General features: G+C 41.9%; 1 protein-coding gene across 5 annotated transcripts in view; it reads right to left on the bottom strand.

Annotated features, from left to right (window-relative positions):
* Positions 1-19,677, bottom strand: part of TRABD2A (TraB domain containing 2A) — a 93,441-nt gene that overhangs the window by 14,161 nt on the left and 59,603 nt on the right. For 4 of the 5 annotated variants that reach the window (XM_054003536.1, XM_054003540.1, XM_054003537.1 and 1 more), the window contains exons 3-4: positions 12,385-12,531; positions 10,038-10,212 (exon numbers count right to left, since the gene is read on the bottom strand). In XM_054003536.1, coding sequence (XP_053859511.1) covers positions 10,038-10,212; positions 12,385-12,531 — 322 coding nt within the window. The remainder of the gene's footprint in view (positions 1-10,037; positions 10,213-12,384; positions 12,532-19,677) is intronic. The other variant, XM_054003539.1, reaches the window with a different exon arrangement.

Raw genomic sequence — 19,677 nt, 5'->3', positions numbered from 1 at the left:
TGATAAGTCATGTGATGGGGTGCAGGCCTCTTTCACCTGTTCTCTGTTTTAGCCTAACACAGTTGAATGTTCCCCAAAAAGCCCTGGGCCCTGTCCTATCAGCCTGCTCTTCTCTTTCTGTACATAGCCCTGCATTATTCTCACACCACTAGGTGAAGAGATGCCTCCAAGAGGTCAATTTACTCTGGCAGGGGGTGGGGAGTCATGAATCTTTATTCTTCTGTGTTCAAACTCAAAGAGAAACTAAGAAGCTGTTGTGTGGACCAGTTCAGCCATGCACTCTACTGGAGAGTAAGTAAGACCCATGCCTTTAATCTGCACTGAAAGGAGACGCAGGGATCACAATAGGCAATATGCTCAAAGAACAATGCAGTTTGACCAATGTGCACTTGCAGACTTGACCACTCATTGTGTGCTTCTGACCTTCCTCAACAGCCATACCCAATCCTGCAGAACACGGGCTCCTACTACTGCCTTGAAACCTGTGTCTCCTGCTTGCAGCTTTTACTGTCAGCGCTTGCAGAGCTGCTTCTATAACTTAACCCTAACCCTAACCCTTATAGAAGTTTAGATGACTGTGGGTTTCAGCAAAGATTGTTGAACCCAAATTTGAGCCATTGTGAGTCTGAAATATTTCTGCATCTAGCAAAAGGAACTAGGAAGTATTTCAAGACAACTGTTCTGTTCCTGTTAATAAATTTTAATTTTTCACCAAAACCAAGTCTGTAAGACTCATGAAAACTATACTCCTCTCTGAATTTCAATAAAATTGACTATTCCAAGCAGATAAAGTTCTTTGACCTCTTAGAATCATGTTAATGGAAACCCCCAAGTATATATAATTCTGTATTTTCTTTAGTAGAAAGATAGCACTTCCCATCCACCCTAAAAGCATGTCAAGACCTTACCATTTACAAACATTCCAAGACAATGAATCACTTGACATACATGTAAAGATACCAAACTGTTTGTTAGGAAACCTGATCTTGACTGCTGATTTCCAAGATGTTGTGGGAACAACTAAAGCACAGAATTATAGCACTGTAATCACAAAACAGCACAAATTAGTCCAGCCGCTGGGGACATCATAAAGCTGGATGTTTATTTGGACTACAAGCACTCAAATGGACTTCTGGTGCCAGAGACTCTATGCTTCACTGAAACAAATACTTCCAAGAAAGTTTCATGGGTATAAATCTCACAATTATTTAGAAACTTCCTGGAAATGCCTATGGCAATTATCATCTGCATTCATTCTTCATAATTTGCCTTTAACATAAACATAGTTATACTTTTTAAATACACACCGGGATGCAGAACTTGGAGTAATTTTAACCCAGCTAGTACAACCATGGAGGAAAAAAGCTAGACAAAATATTTGTTATGATCCAAAGCAAAAGAAGGAAAGCAGGTGATGTGATCAATTAAATTACAAATCAGTTTCCTTCATACATATGCTTTCTGCAATTTCCAAGAGGAAGACACTGTTTTCAAGCATGAGTACGATGCACCAGGTGTACACACTTCACTTCTCCCAGAATCAGGAAGAGGAAATTTTGCACAGTTACATTAGACAATCCAAGCAACATATGGAAAACCATGATCAGTCATAAGTGGCTGGAATTCCAAATCTGCCATTTAAGTGTATCAAATGCAAAACATGTAATACTAAATCCAGTAAATTCTTGCTTTTCACAGTATTTCCAAGTCCAGAAATGTCCAGATATCAGAAGAGAAACCAAAGGACAAAGAACATGGTAGTCTCACAAATTTAATACTACAGGGAGAAGGAAATGACAAAGATTGAAAGGGATGAGGTGGCACCAGTGATGCTGTAAGTCAACTTAAAGAATCCTTGAATTCACATTAGGTGTAGGAGTATAGGGATGTTGCATTCAAACACTTCTGCAAACTTGCAGGTCAAATCCCATACAAACAGCCCTCATATGCCCTCCTATATTTTTCAGACAGCAGACCTCCAAACAAAATCCTTCCTTTGATTACCTACAAGATGAAATATTAATGAAATACTACTCCGTAAACTTCAAAACAAGGTTTTATCCTACTGAGACAATGATAAGTGTTTGTCCACAAAAACATGATTTCCTGGAAATCTATTATTAGTACAAAACCTTAGTGGACCATACTTCAGTACTCTTGAACCAAGCAGGAAAATCTGGTGGGTACAATTATGGAACAGTGGTTTTCTCTATGCTCAAGAAAGTACTTTCCCTAGACATGAAAAGGGTTAAAGAAAGTGCCTGAAACTAAAATCCACTCAGGAGGAAAAATATAATCCATTTCTTCAAAAGTGATGTGGTTTGCTAATCAACTCACCCATGTAACTTCTCAGAGTAGTAGATGTTGTGCAAGTAACCTTGTACAACATGGCAAAAATGGTCTTAATACCATTGAAAAGAAGCATGTGGAGTTACAATTTGCATGAGCCAAAATGATGGCATTTTTCTTGTGAAACATAAGAAGATATTCATCTACCTGTTTCTGTCAAAAATTAGGCCTCTTAAATGTAAGATGTATTTTTTATTGCAGGGATTCCCATTTTTCCCCTTGGGTAAAGTGAAACATCCTGACAACCCCCAAAAATTGAAGCTAGAAAAAGCTTTTTCACTGATTATAAAATGGAATTTATGACTAAATTAACACAGAAGAAAAGTTTACATGCCCATATTGCTTGTTTTGTAAAAAAAAAAAAAAATTAGTTAAGAGAAACAGTTTGTATGCAGGCATAGCTTAGCTTCTGGGTATTCACTTACTGAGAGTTTTCCTTAGGTTATGAGACAAGAAGACCCTTACAGAAGTGCTATGCTAGCAGCCAGCACTATGTTACCAGTAAGGGAAGGAATTACCAGTGTAATATCTGAGCTACACTACTCACAGACACCTCTGCCACTGGACCTGCTCCCATTACACACCACTCCTTCCTTTCCTACAAAAAAGTTACTAAGAACTTGAAATTCCCCTAGCTCAAAACACACATTACATGATGAAAGTTTTCCTACTTTAGCTGCCCAGTAAAGGTAGTAATGGGCAAACCCAGCATTGATAAGAAGACTGTCAGTACCTGAGCAGAAACAGCACAGTAGTTTTGGCCTGGCTGATTTTGACAGCTGCACTAATATATTAGAACAGAGGTTACTGCCTCTAATGGAGAAATGCAAAGCTTTCTTCATTTCAGTGTCAGAGATGTCAGCAGTAGTGCCCTTCATGTGAATCCTGGGGCGCTGGATATGGGTCCTGCCTCCACACAACATTATCTTTCCCCTTCACGGATTGGGTTGTTGTTCTAATAAACCCTGTCATTAGCATTCTGAAGACTCAAAGAGCCTACAAAGGAAAACAGTCTCAAAGCTGCTGGGTTGTATCTGACATTCTCAGATTACAGAAGTCCAGGCACACCTTCAGCCACTCAGCCTTTCCTCCCACCCAAGGAAGTTAAAATGCTGCTGCATTCCAGAGACAGAAGCATGCAGGCAATCAGCAAGCCCTTTGAGCCCAGGGAGAAGTGAGGTGATCCCACAAGACTCATTTAGTCTGTTTTTTAAATCTATTTTATCACTACGTTGTCTTCCCGCCCCTCCCACCAAAATTTTTTTGACCTCTTCCAGGTTCCACAAATATTCTCTTTCTCACAGACTTTTCATGAACTTACTCATTAAACATTTCAAATTTTTTACATAAGGCATAGATAAGTCAATATTCCCTGTGCAGCCCATATCCCAAATTCCAGATGTACTGATGGCAGCTTCAAATTTTCCATGATGGATTCTGTATTCCCACCAAATTTCAAGGTGGTATCTCATCTTGCTCTTCTTGTATAATTTTGCATCTAAAGATTCCAGATGGAACAGAAAATGTCAAGAAGTAAGATTGAACAGCTCTACATAGAAATAGCACCACCTAACACATCACTCAGATTCAGCACAATTACACTTGGCCCTGAAATTTTTAAAAGTTTAGTGTTTGTTTTTTTTTTTTTTTTGTTTGTTTTGTTTCTTTTGTTGTTGTTGTTGTGGGGTTTTGGGGGGGGGTTTGGTTTGGTTTGGAGTTTTTTTGTTTGTGTGTTTGTTTTGTTTGTTTGTGGGTTTTTTTTTCTTTTTATGACATAAGGATTGATGGAAAATGGTTTAGACATGCCTATGTGGCACCTAAGGCTGACACAAAACTGACCTCTCACATCATAAGGATTACCTCAAAACCTAGAGAAGATGAAGGAAGCCATTTGGTGGGCTACAGCAGACTGGGATAACCATTGGTGGTAACACATTCTGTCTGGGAAAAAAACAGTCAGTCCCTGGAGGTTTGACTCCATACAGTCTGACTAATGCCAAATAAACACATTTGTTATTTGCTTTAGTAATTAGAAGAAATGGTAGCTGAAGAAGTTCTCACCAACATCCTTTTTTTCTTTGTCTTAATAGTAGCTTACCAACATCCAATATACTTTAAAGCCTCAGAATGATGTTTCTTTCCAGAGCAAGGAAAAATAGCTCGAAGAGAAAAAGGAATTTTCCAGTGTTCTCAAGATTAAGAGAACCAGCTTCTGAGGTTGTCAAATCAGCCAGCCTCTCTCACTGAAGTCAGTAATTTCTTCCACAGGGATATAAGGTATCTTGGATCCCTCTGTACTTCTTATTCATGAACTGACACTTTGGAGTTTCTCAACTGTTCAAAGAGGCAGGAGAGATTTGAGGGAATTAAACTTGGCTCCTAGAAACCTGGCTTCAGCAGAGGTCTTGTCTGTCAAAATAAAGTCAAGATCTCAAGCCACTAAGTATGCTTCCTCCTACATAATAAAAACCTCAACACTTTTTTTTTTCTCTCTCTCATTCTTCAGCTCCTCCAAGAGAAACCATAAGTAACCTAAAGGAATAAAATCGAATAAAATGACCATGCTGAAGAAAAATCCATCTAGAATTGAATCTGGTTAGAAACATCAAGGGAAACATGTAATGCCTCTACTGGCATGTCAGCAGTAAACTGTAGACTAGATAAATAATCTAAGCACTGAAGGGGGCAGAAGACCTGATGACAAAGAATGTGGAAAAGGCCAAGTACTAAATGTCTTTGTTACTTTATTTAGTGGTCAAACCAACCTTCAGGAATCTCAGGTTCCTACGACTAGGGGGAAAATCTAGGGCAAAGAAGGTTCACTATGGGTGGAGAAGGAATAGGTTAAGGAACATTCAAATAGACCAACCATGTTCACGTCCCTATAGGATACATCCAGAGAAACTGTATGAGCTTGTTTAATGCCACTAGAGGCCACTCTCAATTACCTTCAGAAGGTCATGGTAAGTAGGGAAGGTCCCTGAGGACTGAAAGAAAGCAAGTATAACTCTTGTCCTCAAGAAGTGCAGGAAGAAGGATCTGGGGAATTGTAAACTACTCAGCCACACCTCTATTCCTGGGGGAGGTGGTAGGGCAAATCAGCCTGCAAATTATTTCCAAATGTGTCAGGGATAAGCAAATCTATGGGAGAGGTCAGTATGGATTTATGATGAGGGGAACCTCAGCAAAAGTTCAGCAAATCAAGTTCTGCATCTGGGCAGGAAAAGCTCCAGGCACCATGACAGGCTGAGCACCAGCTGGCAGAAAAAGATGTGGCATCAAGTAGCCTTAAGCCAGCAAGGCAAAGGCAAACCAATGGCTTGTGGCAAAGGCAGCCAATGGCCCCCTGGGCTGTGTGAGAAGTGCTGCCACAGATTGAGGTGATTCCTCTTCCTCAGCCCTGGTAACACATATCTGGGTCCATCCAGTGTCTAGCTCTGAGCTTCCCAGTTCAAAAGAGATGAAGACATACTGGAGAAAGAGCTGCAAAGATGATGAAACAATTAGACCACGTGTAATTCTAGGAGAATTACACGTGAGGCTGAGACTATTCTGCCTGGACGAGAGAAGGCTTGGGGGACATAATTTGCCTGGACAAGAGAAGGCTTGGTGGCCACAATTTATACATAAATACCTCATAGGAGGTTGCAAATTAGAGCAGAATTTTTCCCAGTAGTAATGTGCCATGAAGGGACAGAGGCAATGAACAAAAACTGATATTCAGGAAGTCCCATTTAAACTCTTTAGTGATTAAACACTAAAGAGTTTACCCAGAGAGATTCTGGAGTCTTCATCCTTGCCCATATTCCAGTCCTAGGAAAACTGCTCGCTCTCTATGATCCTGCTCTGAGCAGAGGGAAGAATCAGACAATTTCCAGAACTCTCTGTCAGTATCCTCTGGGAAAGTTTAGCCAGCATGCAGCACCCTTGTAAAACTTGGAGAAGTGGTAAAACTCTCCACAGTACAGCAGGACAATACAGTTCTGCTGTATCAGTGTGAGAATTACCAGCATTACCTGGCTGGCTGGCTACGGAATTACATGTACCATCACTTATATTGACTTAGCATCCAGATCCTGAATGTGCCACTCCAGAATGCAGTGAAATTAAAAATGCGTACGGAAGGAAGACTTCTGGTGAAAGATTATAGCTGGCTTTGCTTCACAAGTTCCACCACTGGCAAAAGGGAGTAGGCCTGACTCGTAACCCTGGTGCTGCCATATGTAAAGGCCTGTCCACAATTAAGATAAATCTTTACTGAACGTAGTGGAATGCTGTTGGCATTGCCAACTCTCTCTTCCATGCTTCCCTCTAATTCCCTCAAAGAGACTTACTTTGGCTTGAAACTTTCCTTATTTGCACTCTGGCCAGAAGCAAAGTGTTTTGGATCTCTTCAGCAAAATCTGCTGGTATTTAGTTCTCCACTTTGGTGCAAATTACTTCCAAACAAAAACAGTTCTAGAAATGAGCTCTGACTTTGAAGCATTTTTGACCACATATAGAGAGAGTTTGCCTGATTGATTTTTAAAAAGGCATAAAATGTGCTGAATCTAATTATCAAATTATCAAATTGATTATGGCCCAAATTAACACACAAAATTCGATGTAAGAAGTCAACATCTATAGCCATGCAGCTATATCGAGACCTGAAAAGGGAAAAGTCTTCTTTTGCAAAATGTATTACACATCTCTAAATCTCATCAATCCAGTTAGAATATAAAATAAATCAGTATTTTCTGATTTTCCTCCATTTAAAATAAAAATACCAAGAGTAGTTTAAATAACAAGAGAAGGTATATGTAATCAATCCCACAGTCACCCATGTCAACCATGATCTTGCTTGATAAATTGATGACAAAAGTTGTTTTTTCAATGGTGTTTCATTAATTGAAAGATTGAATTTTCCTTACAAAAAAGCCTAGCTGTTTTAAAAATAAATTTTAAAAAATCTGTAAAGAAAATAACTGAAAGTCTTCTCTCCCCTTCTAATTGGGAGACCCTTAAATATCCTACTACCATTTTAATACAACCTTGTTCTGCAGTTTATAAGCTACTGCTAGGATATCCTTTCTTCACAGGTGGTAGAAGAGGGCAAACCACCACACAGTCATGATTTATTTCCATTCCTATAGCCTTTTTTTTGCTTCTCTTTTCCTACTGCTCATTCTAACCTGCCTTGTATGAGCACTCTCCTGAAACCTTTTCTCAGTAATTAACAGCAGTACAATTCCAAGCAATGCTTAAAACTGATCACAAGGTATTTGTTCATCTTCACTGCTTGCTGGCATGAAAATAACTCTTCTACATAATTATCTATCACATACAACAATCTGCATAAACAAACAGCTGAATTAGCTTGCTGGAAAACAATGGAAGACTGCATTCATAATTGCAATATGCACTCAGGAAACCTCAGAAATCTGAAAAATTGATCTGTTTTCTGCAATATATCCTGTGATGCTACTTCTTGTTTAGATGCTTAATAAGAAACAAATGAAACAAACAAAACAAATAAAAGAACAAAAACCCACCAAAAAACCTCATGCAGTCAAATAAGGGTATAATCAAGAATTGTGCTGCTAAATGTGGGAGGCTGGCACTATCCTTTGAACAGAACTATTTAGAAGAGCAGATGAGAACAGAGTACAGACTGATATCAAAGCCAGAGAGTAATTAGAGACAATTTCAAAATCAGTCCAAAGTCCCCAGAGAAGACAGGAAAACTGTCTGGCTTCAAAAGTATGATGGAAAAGCATGAGAAGAGCACACTGGGTGCTTGGAGATCAAGCCATGTACACATAAGCCAAAGATCAAGGGTGTTCATTTAGGCACAAGGCTCCCGGGAGTGCTGCAGTTTAGAAATGTTAGCAATCAAGACACAGAAAAGAGGGAACGGGAAAATAAAAGGAAAGAGAAAAGCAAGATTCCAGTAAACCTGGGAAAGGATTTTACTACTGTCATGAAAGCTGAGAACAAGAAAGCTGAGAAATTAAGAAGGACAGGGATCTGTCCTGGTTCTGCAGTGCTTCTGGGCTCTGGGGCAGTGCTGTGCACACCCATGACAATTAAGACAGTCTGGGGCAGAAGGACAGGAACAGAAATAAATTGATGGGAGGGGAAACAAATGACACAAAACCATCTAAAGACATGTGATTTGCAGCTGCTAGGATTCAGCGTGTGTGCAAGGAGGGGAAGAAGCTCTCTCCTCTGAAAGGATTTTGCTCTTGGGACATGTCAGAACAACACATATGTCTGCTTATGTAGGCTGCTCGTTACTGAAGCTGTGATGCAGTAACCAAAGCCCAAATATCTGGCCTCCTGGCAGAACAGTAGCTACCTGCAACAGAAGCAACATGGACTTGGGCCTGGTGCATGTTTTTGTCAGAAACATGAGTGCAGCAGGTCCAAATGTGATCAGAACTTCAGCAGTGGAGTGCAGCAACGCCCTGGTCTTAGCCTACAGAAAGACATGACCAGAATGTACACAACCAGGGCCTGCTTCATTGTTCTTTGTGACAGCAAGTTGCATGAGCAGAGATACTGCAGGAAGACTGCATGTTACAATCTTCACACACATTTGAACAAACATAGTCAGCCACCCTTCCTGACATCCCGGTTCTCACACATTTGGCCCTTGTTATGCTAAATTTGTAACCACAATTCCCTGTTGCAAGTACAGAAATTCTCACACACTCTGAATACAAATGCTTTTAGTGCTTAAGTAAGTATTTTCCTTGCGTTGTCTGGATCTTTCATCCTCACTAAAGCAGTATGGACTGAGACTGGAAAACTACACATGGATGCTGACACTAGTCTCAGTTTTCCCCCTTTCCCAAAGGTCATATGGCTCATGGTGGAAGGGATGTGATATTTCTCTGGGAATTAGCACCTATCTTTTTTAATGCTGATCCTAACTTCTTCCATTCCCTGGAGATAGAATAAAGAATGGGAGCCATGGCAAAATAATCGTATTCATACCCTTCACCTAGCCCTAGTCTGAAGTGTAGATGATAACCTCATTGAGTTGGATGTACTGCTGGATGTGCCTGTAGAGTCCTGCTGACTGCTAAGAGGCAGAAAATTAAGTAGGTTTTCCCCAACTGAGCCCACTGTGCTTCTCCAAAATAGTAGCAGATACAACTTATTTGTGGAAGCACAGTGAAAGAGGTGCAGGAAAAAGAGAAAAGAGAAATTGTGCCTTTCTCCTTGCATTAATTGAGTCCCTTAGATTCACACAATTTGGCATATTCTTCTTTTGAACATGTCCTTGAAAGGTTATTCAAGCACTGGTACAGCCTCAGATGTGCTGCCTTTCATTTCACCTCCCTTTTGCTCCTATCCTCTTGCATTGGTTGCCCAGACAATAAACATGTGTGTATGTCTGATCTGGTCCTCCTGTGCATGCACTGCAGTTGACTCAGTGTCTTTGCCTCTGCATACTACAAATATGTCTGTAATTAACAGACATTGCAGTAAGCACATGCACTGTGAGCTCTTTGCACACTGAAGAAAAAACAGTCTCCTACACTGAAAAGGTTTTCCTACTAGGGCGCAACTATCGGGGAAAAGTTGAGTTCTGTGTACACTACAGTAAAAATACTGACCCCTCTTTAAACTGAGGCAAACATTTGCAAAATGCTTCTAAACGACATGGGAAGGATGAGTTCAAGTTGAATGGCATCACATACCAGCTCCAAATGCAAAGAAGAAACTCTTCTCTGGGTGTTCTTCCAGCAGGTCTTTCACCCTCCTGCCCATTCGCTCATTTCGTTTGTAGATGAGCTCCTGCCGGAAGTAGCTGTCTATTTCTTGGGCAGTAATGCGTTCATGGGCTGGAAGTGTAGCATTAATGAAATTTGGGACCTAAGGTAGAAAAAAAAAGTCTTCATGAAAGGGGAATTTGTTTCACAGGCAGCCATTATGAGCAGGCATTTTTGTTCCACACAGAGTGTAGCAACTGCCTCATCCCTTAAGGCACAGCCAGTAGGACAAAACCCAAAGCAAGCTAAAAAAATACTTAGCAAACTTCTAATGATGCATGGTGCTTCATTTCTCTCAATACATCATTTCATAAGCTAGCCAGATAGATTTTTTTTTATTCAAAGTCAACAAATACTATCATTTTGCCACATTGAAGATCCTAAATCCTGATTACTCAGTTGAAGAAAGCTTTGCCCCTAACTGCTTTTAGCTACATACCTCTTTCTTAAACTGCCATAGGTATGACATAACTGTAATGATAATTATGCTCTTCTAAGAGAATTTGACTGGTATCAGAGCCTCAGGCTGCCAAAGAATAACTGTGCAATTTGAAGTAGTTTAAAAAAAATCTCTAAACTTTAAGAGGGTCAGATTTTCTCAATAAAGAACGTGCTACCACCTCCAGTTGCTCTGTCCTGATGGTATCTTTTAAAATGCTGGCTTCCCCTCCTGGGGCCCCCAAGGACAGCTGTGGCTGCATGCTACCCTGACCTCTTGCCAGTGGAGAGAAAATGTGGGTCTGCAACTGTTGCAGCAATCCTAGCTTCTTGACAAGTAGCTTTACACATTCAGTCATGGGGATGGTTAACTAAAGGGCCTGCAAGCAGTGATTTCTGGAGAGCAGAGCCACTAATAAGCCAGGTGCTTTCCCTTGCAAGGCTGCAGCAGATGCAGAGACTTTGGAGCCCCCCAGAGAGACTATTACAGAATCTTTTCAAAGGGTAGCTAGCCCACAGGTATTCATCTACTGGGCAAGCATAGAGTTGAATACAACCTACTGAGAAGTTCTACTTAAAGCATAAACTGACAGTGCGGCAAACTATCAGTATTCAGCTCTGCTCCCAAGAAGAGTGCCCGGAGGTGGAGCCCTCACATTAAATAAAGGACAGTTTTTCCCTTGGCAACATGCCTGTCTCATAGAGCTGCTCTCTCCAAGGACCTAGGGGCAATGTCTGCAGTCTGTAACATCTCCACCGGACAGTGATGCAGCGTCTGCATCCTCTTAAAATGCTGGTATCCCCTGAGAAATCCTTTGAAACCTATGCATGGAGTGCACAGTGTAAAAGCTAGGCAGTATTGATGACCAGATGCCTTCACCTGCAGGAGGGTGGGTGTGTGGGACAGAAAGACAGCAGCACACACACAAAGCTTGGCACCAGAGAAACAGGAGTTAGTATGACCGTAGCTCTGCAGCTCTGTACCGTATGTTTCAAAAGGTCATAGCAAAATGGTTATTCAGCACAGAAAGATCAGGTATCAACACTTATTCAGCACTCTAAGGATGGAGCCTGTGTTTTCACTGATGTGCACAAATTGCCAGGCAATACCTCACAAGTAAGATCAGAGAAGCCTGATGTCCCAGCCTGAGGTTAGTTAATCTAACAGCCCAAACAGGCCAAATTGGTCCCTGCTGGGCATTTTCTCATGGTTTAAAGATCACTGTTACATTCCATTGTGCTGCTTAGGAAACCATTTCCATAAACCCAAGTCTGTGAGGTCTCAGACAGTCTCTTTTCCTTCACATTCAGTCTAAATCCATCTTTTCTTTGTTTCACTCCATTTCTCTTCTTTGGGCCATATCCACAGCACACAATCAAACTAATAGGGGACATTAAAAAGCTTGTAACTCGCCCAGCCTTACAAAAGCATCCAAATCACAAGTGCATTTCTCTGTTCCTATTCATGCAAGAGAGCCTGATGTTGCTTTCTGCTGGCGTTAGGTTTGCTCATACCTAAGCTAGCGTAATTCCACAGGATCCTTAAGAAAGTAAATTATTAACTCATAGAGCTTTGATGTTAAAGCAAACAAGGCACTCATCCAAAAGGGAAACCCAGGTGCACCTTCACTGCTTGGGTGCAAGAAAGGGGTTGGGGTGGTGCTGATTCCTGGAACAGAAGGCTCAGGAAAACAGACATACCAGGGAGCCAGCCACATGCCTCTGGCCCTCACCCAGAAAGGGCCTGCCTTTCTGGGCAGAGATGAGCACACGTGTTACAGGGGTTAGCACTACAGGGAGATGTGTGTAGTACAAGGGCTGCAGTGGCAAGACTCACTTGAGAAGTGTCATGGTTGAAGATGATGGAGCTGAGGTCCCCACAGTTGTAATGCTTGATAAGGTCTTCTGTCGTATAGGGGATCTGGAAACTCCCTGCTCGGAGGCTCTCCTGCTGCAAGAGAGTCTGATTCAAAGCAAAGACCACCTGAGGGAGGGGGAGAAGGGAGGAAAACACAGAGTTCCTGGTAAGTTCTCTTTTGATCCCATGAGAAGGTCCCAGATGCAATGCCACTGACTGAAGGCTCTCTGAAGCTGCTCCTGCTCTGAGTCTGCCAGTCTAGACATCACTACCCCATGCCTCCTACAGCTCCACAGGTACTCACACCTTGGATCTACGCTACTCAGAGAGCATGGACTGACTCACCACATTTAACTCAATGGGGTTTTGCCTGTGACTTGATTAATATAGATGATACAAAGGGGCAGGTTGAAGCAGGGGCAGTCTTGTTCCCTTAGATGACAGTTTGCCTGACCACCACAGAGCCCCAGGGCCTTACAGGCTCCTAACCCCATAGCTCCTCAGCCACCTACCTAAATTAAGCATGGCTTCTCCTTCCCTTCCTTCTCCTTCCCTTCCTTCTTCATCTGCAAGAATAGTCACAGGCTGTTGTGTGTCTCCTCTCAGACACATCTATTTCAGGCAGGAATGGCTCTCTCAAGGAGGCCAGGGAAGAGTGGTGGCTGGTGGGGGGCACAGGTAACTGCTCTCACTGCAGCTGCTCAGCACTCAGTCTCTCCCAGCTGACTGCCTCCACAGGCAGGGTGCTGACAGCATTCCTTCCTCCTCAGCCTTCTCCTGGGAATGCAAACATTCCCATCCCCTTTGCCTTAAGGAAAACTATCTGGCTGCCACAGCTCCTACCCCCAGGGACCTCTCTGCTGCCCATAAAGAGAGAAGACCAGAGAAGATTGCCCTCCAGATGTGGCTGCCTCCCCACCTCCAGCACAGCAGGGCTCTCTCAAGGTGGTGGCCTCAGGGCCTGACCCAGACACTGGCTGCTGATCCAGCTGCCCCCTGCCTTGGACGCTCCACAGCCCATGAGCATGGCAGCCACTTAAAAGGGACAAGAGAGCACTTTGGACTGACCGGTGTCTTTGAAGCCAAACAGATGCAGAATCTCTGTACCCCTAGCCACGGCAGACAGCAGCCACCAAGCTCCATAAAGGCAGGAAGCCAAGGAAGGACTTGGGGTGGAAACTCCCCAGGCTGAACATGGAATGCCTGTGGGCACCTTTAGTGAGGCATGGAGCTGCATACTACCATGTGCCAGGACCAATCCTCTGTCACCACCTGGCAAGTAAAACACTACCATCTCTTCTGAGCCCATCTTGTCATGCTTACACTCATGCTCCCACTGGTTTTCACACCAAAATTGGACAACTGTAATAAGCTTTCTGAGTACCTATTGGTTTATTATTTTTATTTTTAAAGGAAGCTCAGATATACTGCTTTGAATTTTTTCAAAAGTTACACATGAGAGTGTTATTTTGTAAGCTCTGATTACTCTCTGTGTAATTAACTCCTCCTGGACATTTGCCTCAAACATCATCAAAGGCAGTCTAGAACTGAAAGTATTTGCCAACACTATGAAACTCACACATCAGTAAGCATACTCAATGTACTGAGACTATGTGAACCAAATTTTGGGATTACAGAGCAGATATGGAAACAAACAGGTGCAACTTCCCCCCCCCCCCCCCCAACCATCTGTCAGAATTTGCACAGAAAGGTGCAAATTCCATCAGACTTGAAATCATGCTGTCCCTACTACAGCTAGACTTACCTCTTTGGATACAAATCACTGTGTATGTAACCCAATATGAAAGCACATAAGGTAGCATTAATTCTGGGAGGGTGAATAGCAACATTCACTCACATCTCATGTTTGTAAAAAAGGAAAGAATTCACTTTGTTGGTACAAACTGCACTCAACGAAAATAACAACTCCATGTGGACACTCAGGCAAGTTATATCAAACTAAGCAGTGGCTATCTTGCAAAGGACCTCTGTTAGATTTTAAAGTAAATTGAACAAAACCAAATTGAAACCATTTTACGTCTGAACAAAGGTTTGTATGCAGGCTGGGATCTATCATACTCCAAAGTCATCATTTTCCATCTGTTTGGCTTCAGAGAACTCTTAGTGGATGCTTATGACCAGACAACATTCACTGAGAGACAAGCCAAATCCATCCTGAAAATATGGGACTTCTACAGCTATGACTGATTGGCCATGCCAGGAAAATGTCATATGTACAATCAGTCCAGTCAAAAGCACTTCCATGAGAATGGCCTATTTTTAAGCTATTGGACACCTCCTGGTTGATTATTTACCATTAAAGCAGTATGTCCTTTTCCAGACTTCGAAACAATGACCAGCCAGTCCCTGTCCAGACAGCACTCAGGAAATGCAACAGCCTCCTGAGCTGGTCAGGTAGCACTGCCTCAATGTAGACCAAGCACATCAAAGAGGCTTTGCAATCTTTACTGTTTGATTTTCATCCAAACACAAACCAGTAGAGGGTAACTGGCTTCTGGGGAGAAAACACCAGCCTGCTGGGTGAGACATGAGAAAAAAAAAGAATCTTCCTCTCTGTGCTGTACCCTGCAGCCTGTACTCCTGCTGTCACTTGCTCTGCATGCTACCCTCAGGTCCATACAGATCTCTTCCCTCCTGCCTTGCAAAGTGCTTCAGGTGAAATATATTCAGTCTTGCCTCCAGACAGACTGGGCCTGCACTGCAGCAGCCAGGCCAAGCCATATAGGCATCTTCCTTCCTATGAGCACACAGTAAGCTGCAAAGAGCTACATAAATCTGCCCCAAAAGCACAGCATAAATTTTCAATTATGACCTACAGTTAAGGAGGATCATTGCACACATTTCATAGGAACAGAGGCAACTCACCCCCTCTTCCTCCATATCTCTAAACTTACTGCTGACATGACAAAAAACTGCCCCAGTGAGGCAGCTTTGGCAGCTCTATGGCCTTTGCTAAGAGTACATCTTTCTGGTTGGAAGTGTGAGAGTTGATACTGGACATATGAGGAAATTTCAGGATGGCAGCAGCTGAAGGGCTTGCCTGCCCAAATGGGAAAGCACGAAAGACCTTTTACAATGAGGTTGTTCATGTTTCATCTCAAAGAACAAAGCGTCCCAGCTCAAGACTCCTGCATGCCATCCTAACCACAACTGCCTGGGGACAGAGCATCCAGCAGCCTGCCTTGGACTCCATGGCCATATTGGTGGTTTGTGTAGCAATGCGTCGACTGCTTTTCTTTGTCATGGAGGACTACAGCTGTTTTCTGACAGCTCAGACTTCCCCACACACAACGTCTGTCCCCACTCAGACCCAGACCTGCATCCTATCACTATACATAGTACATGAGGGGGAGTCACACAAGAATTACCTGAAGTTCCCGACATAGAGAGTGGGCTTCCACATTGGTGCTGTGAGGGACAGAGGTAGTCCTCGCTCTTTTGAGGACAGAGCAGCAGGTCAAGTCCTTCTGCACCAGGAGCAAGAAACGTCAAGATAAAACAAAGAGGCAGAAATCAAGAGAGCATCAATGTCCTTGACAATTAGCCCTCCCTAATGAGTTACAGTAATTCATGCATCAGGCTTTGCACAGCTGGAGTACTGGAAATTCTGGAAATTCTGTTGTAAAAAATACCCTCCACATCTGCTGGTCTGAACAGAACAGTGGCATCTGCTGGAGGGGGGATGATGGCACACCTACTGAACAACTACACAACATTACAATTTGCCATCAGCATGAGCGTACAGCCTCTCAAAGCAATGTGATAGTTCCTCTCAATTTCTCTATCACTCCTACCTTCTTGGGGGAATTCAAACTCCTCAGCCAAAAGAGAAGGGGATGTGGGAGTAAAGGGGTAGGATCTATTTGCGATATCAGAAGTTGCTTAAAGCTCTGCCCTGGTGAAAAGGTTATCTTCAGTAAATAGTAATGGATAAACATTGTCAGGGTCTCAAAAAAAGGTAAGATTCCTGAACCTACTGCTCTTAAAGGATTTAATTTACTGAAATGGGTCTTGCTCAGAAGTTGATAACTCATTATCTGTCATTATTTCTCAAAGAAAACATCAGACTAGGTGCAAAGTGATGCTTAAAAAAGACCACAGACATCAAACTCTGCAAACTGGATCTCAGTCTTGTTTACCACATGTGAAAAACCGAAGAAAGTCAACAGAGCAGAAGCAGAGACCACATCAGCAGTTGGTCTGAAATTGCTATATTTGCTAGGCACAAATATTGCTTGCCTTCCAAAATCCTCATTCGATCCTGCAGTCCTTTCCTAGCAATTCTGAGCAGTTAAGAAAACAGCAAATATGGAAAGGTTAAAAAGAAATTTTTGATTTTTCTTAGAAATGAAACCTAAGAATTTGGGTAGATCTGAGCTCCTCCAGCAGGTGGTACAGAAAGTATGTATCTCTCTTGCAGGTATCTCTTGCATTACACTATTTTATTATTTCCAAGATCTTTTCTGTGTCCAGATTTCCAGATCTTTCCTGAATCCACAGGAATCACTCTACATTCATCCTCCTTGCAAGACTATTCTTCCTCATGTCACACACCCCCTCCAGCAACTCCATCCTACTCTACTCCATTAAGTGTATTCATACTAGCATCAAAGCATCTTCTGAAAAGATGTATTTGGAGAACAAAAGTAACAAGTTTATTAGAAAGGGATTTTTTATCTCCCACATGCCATTTTCACTGGGATTTCTGTTTTCCCCCAACCCTCTACCTTTCTGTACTGTGGAAAAATCGATTAAGCTCTCCAGTATACATATTGCTGCAAACCTCATTCTCCTCCTGGAGATTTGTTCAGCTGTCAGGAGACACTTGTCCCCTTTGCTAACATTGTTGGAGTGGCCTGCTAGGCTAAGGGGGTGGGGAAAAGGGAGTTAGAGCCTGGCAGATGCCTTTTTTGTCAAAGACAAAAGACCCCCTGCCATCCTCTCCACTTTTAAGTACTTTCATCCACATTGGATCAAAGTGCTATTCTGCATATGAAAGGAACCTGGCATTATTCGCCTCAAATTAGCCTATCGCCACCCCCGCTAGCCTCCAAGTCTTCCCAACAAAAGCGCTCACATCTGTTCCATCATTTGCCTCATCTTCGGGGGGGTTTTTTTCTTTCTGCTCCCAGTTTCTGAGGGCCATTCAGCCCCTTAAATTATAGTCTGGGGAGCATCTTCCTTGCTCTGGGATCACTCAGCCAGACAATTTGCTTTTAATTGTCTTAAGAAATCATGGGCTGCTTTTGGGTCCTTCTCAGAGACAAACTGCATTCATTACAGCTTCCATTCAGCCTCCTCAGCTAATTCTTTCCCTTTTTCTCCTCCTTCTCAAAAGCATGTTTCTCTCCTAACTCTTCACCTGGAGGAGACTATTGCTTCTCTGTGCCAATGAACACTATTGCGCCAAATCAAAGCAGGCCTTAAATCAAAAGCATCATGACTATCAAAGTCAAAAACCCTCCTTTGACATGGTAATGATCTAGGAGGCCAAGTGATGAGAAGAAAGCAGGATTTCTTGCTCCAGTGTGATGCAGCTCCTTAGAAGTCTGGTGAGTCTTCTACAGAAAGTTGGGACTGGCAACTACTTCTGTGAGAAAGACTGGATTGAAGCCATTAGCAGCGACAGGTTGTATGAGGGACCTGCCCAGCAGACAAGAGACGAACAGTAGAAGTCAATGAAATAAAAGGAAAGGGAAACAACTTTAGGTTACTTATGAGTTACACATTTCCTATAGGCTTCGTTTTATTTATATTTGGGTTTTTTTCTCAAAGCCAGCATTGCAAGTAGAGGAAGCACTTCTTCTGTAACAGGATCATCTAAGTCACTTAGATGACATCCAATTTGCCTCAAGTCAGACAAAAAAATGCTGACACAGGTAAAGGCAGTGAAGGATTTTATCTGTCTCTGCTGAGAATAAACTCACACTAACACATCTTATGCCAAATTTTTGCAGTGTTACCAGGACCAAACAGAAGACACTGAAAGTTTTAAGTTGTTATCTGGAATTTAAATAGGAATACAAAACCTATAGCTCCTTTTTCAACTAGGAGCTGTAAAAAATAAGGCTTTAAAAGCAATTTTTCATTCTTTTCTTATTGCAGAAGGATGGTTGATAATGCTGAATCAAAGGAACCCTACTTACAGCACTGCAGGAAATGCTGTTCCTTGTGAACTTGCTCCCATCATTCTATAGCGTTAATTATGTGACTATGAACCTGCAGCTGCACTCATTCCTTCCTGTCCTGCAGGAATCTCCCAAGCTTTCACAAAGTGCATTCTTCGTATAGTATAGAAAATCCTTGAATTGGTGATCCATATTTGCACATTACTGGAGAAGGATTAAACTTTTTTTTAAATTCCATCTTTGTTAAATATTTTGTAGATGTTAGCTAAGTTTCTTTCTAAAACTTTCACATATCAAATCTCCATCAGATTTTTACTTGAAGAAACAGAACTAGGCACTAGCCCTTTGTCTAATGTCAGGTTTCTGCAGTCCTGAAGCAAAGTTGAAGGCAAAAAAAAAATCTCCCTCTATTTTCAACTACTACACTTAGAATTCCTACCTGTCTCCTACTCAGCATTTCTTCAGTTAGCAATGTCCAGCTTCAAAATCATTGGGAACAATGATTCAAATGAAACGGAAATACTAGCAATCCTGATTTCTCTTAGAATACACTCACTTTCCAATTAACAGAACTGTCTAACCAGTACACTAGTAGCAATTGCTTCTTTCTTTTGCCCAATACTTACTTCACAAGACACTTAACAGAACCATCTCAAGATTGTATTAAAATAATAAGCAAGTTGCAAAGCAAAAAACCTGAAAGTAGAGTTTCCTGGGCTGAGACTAGCTATGCTTTTGAAATGCAACATCTGCAACTGATGTTTTAATTGGCATTTTGCTTATTTGTTTTAAATAATCTTCTGCTAAAATAGATGCTTTGATCCACTTCCTTTCTCCTTCCTTTTTGCTGGATAGTCTTAAATGCAGTTGAAACAAAACTAAAATACTGAGGTTAATAAAACAAACTTCTTTTTTTACACTTTAACATCTGTACAGGAAAATTATCTTAGACAGGAAATAAATTGTCTTTCCAACTGTAGAATGCATTTAAAAAAATGTAGAAATTATGACACTTCACTGTGTTTGTGAGTGTAAGGAGTAAGCTAGTAAAATTGCTGAAGACTACCTATCTTTCACAGCTTCAAGGACAACATTTAGAAGCACTTTTTATCTTCCTAATCCA

Source organism: Vidua macroura, chromosome Z (assembly GCF_024509145.1).
Source record: "Vidua macroura isolate BioBank_ID:100142 chromosome Z, ASM2450914v1, whole genome shotgun sequence".
Classification (NCBI taxonomy): domain Eukaryota; kingdom Metazoa; phylum Chordata; class Aves; order Passeriformes; family Viduidae; genus Vidua; species Vidua macroura.
Note: the sequence above shows the minus strand (reverse complement) of the source record. Positions and strands in the feature narration are given on the sequence as shown.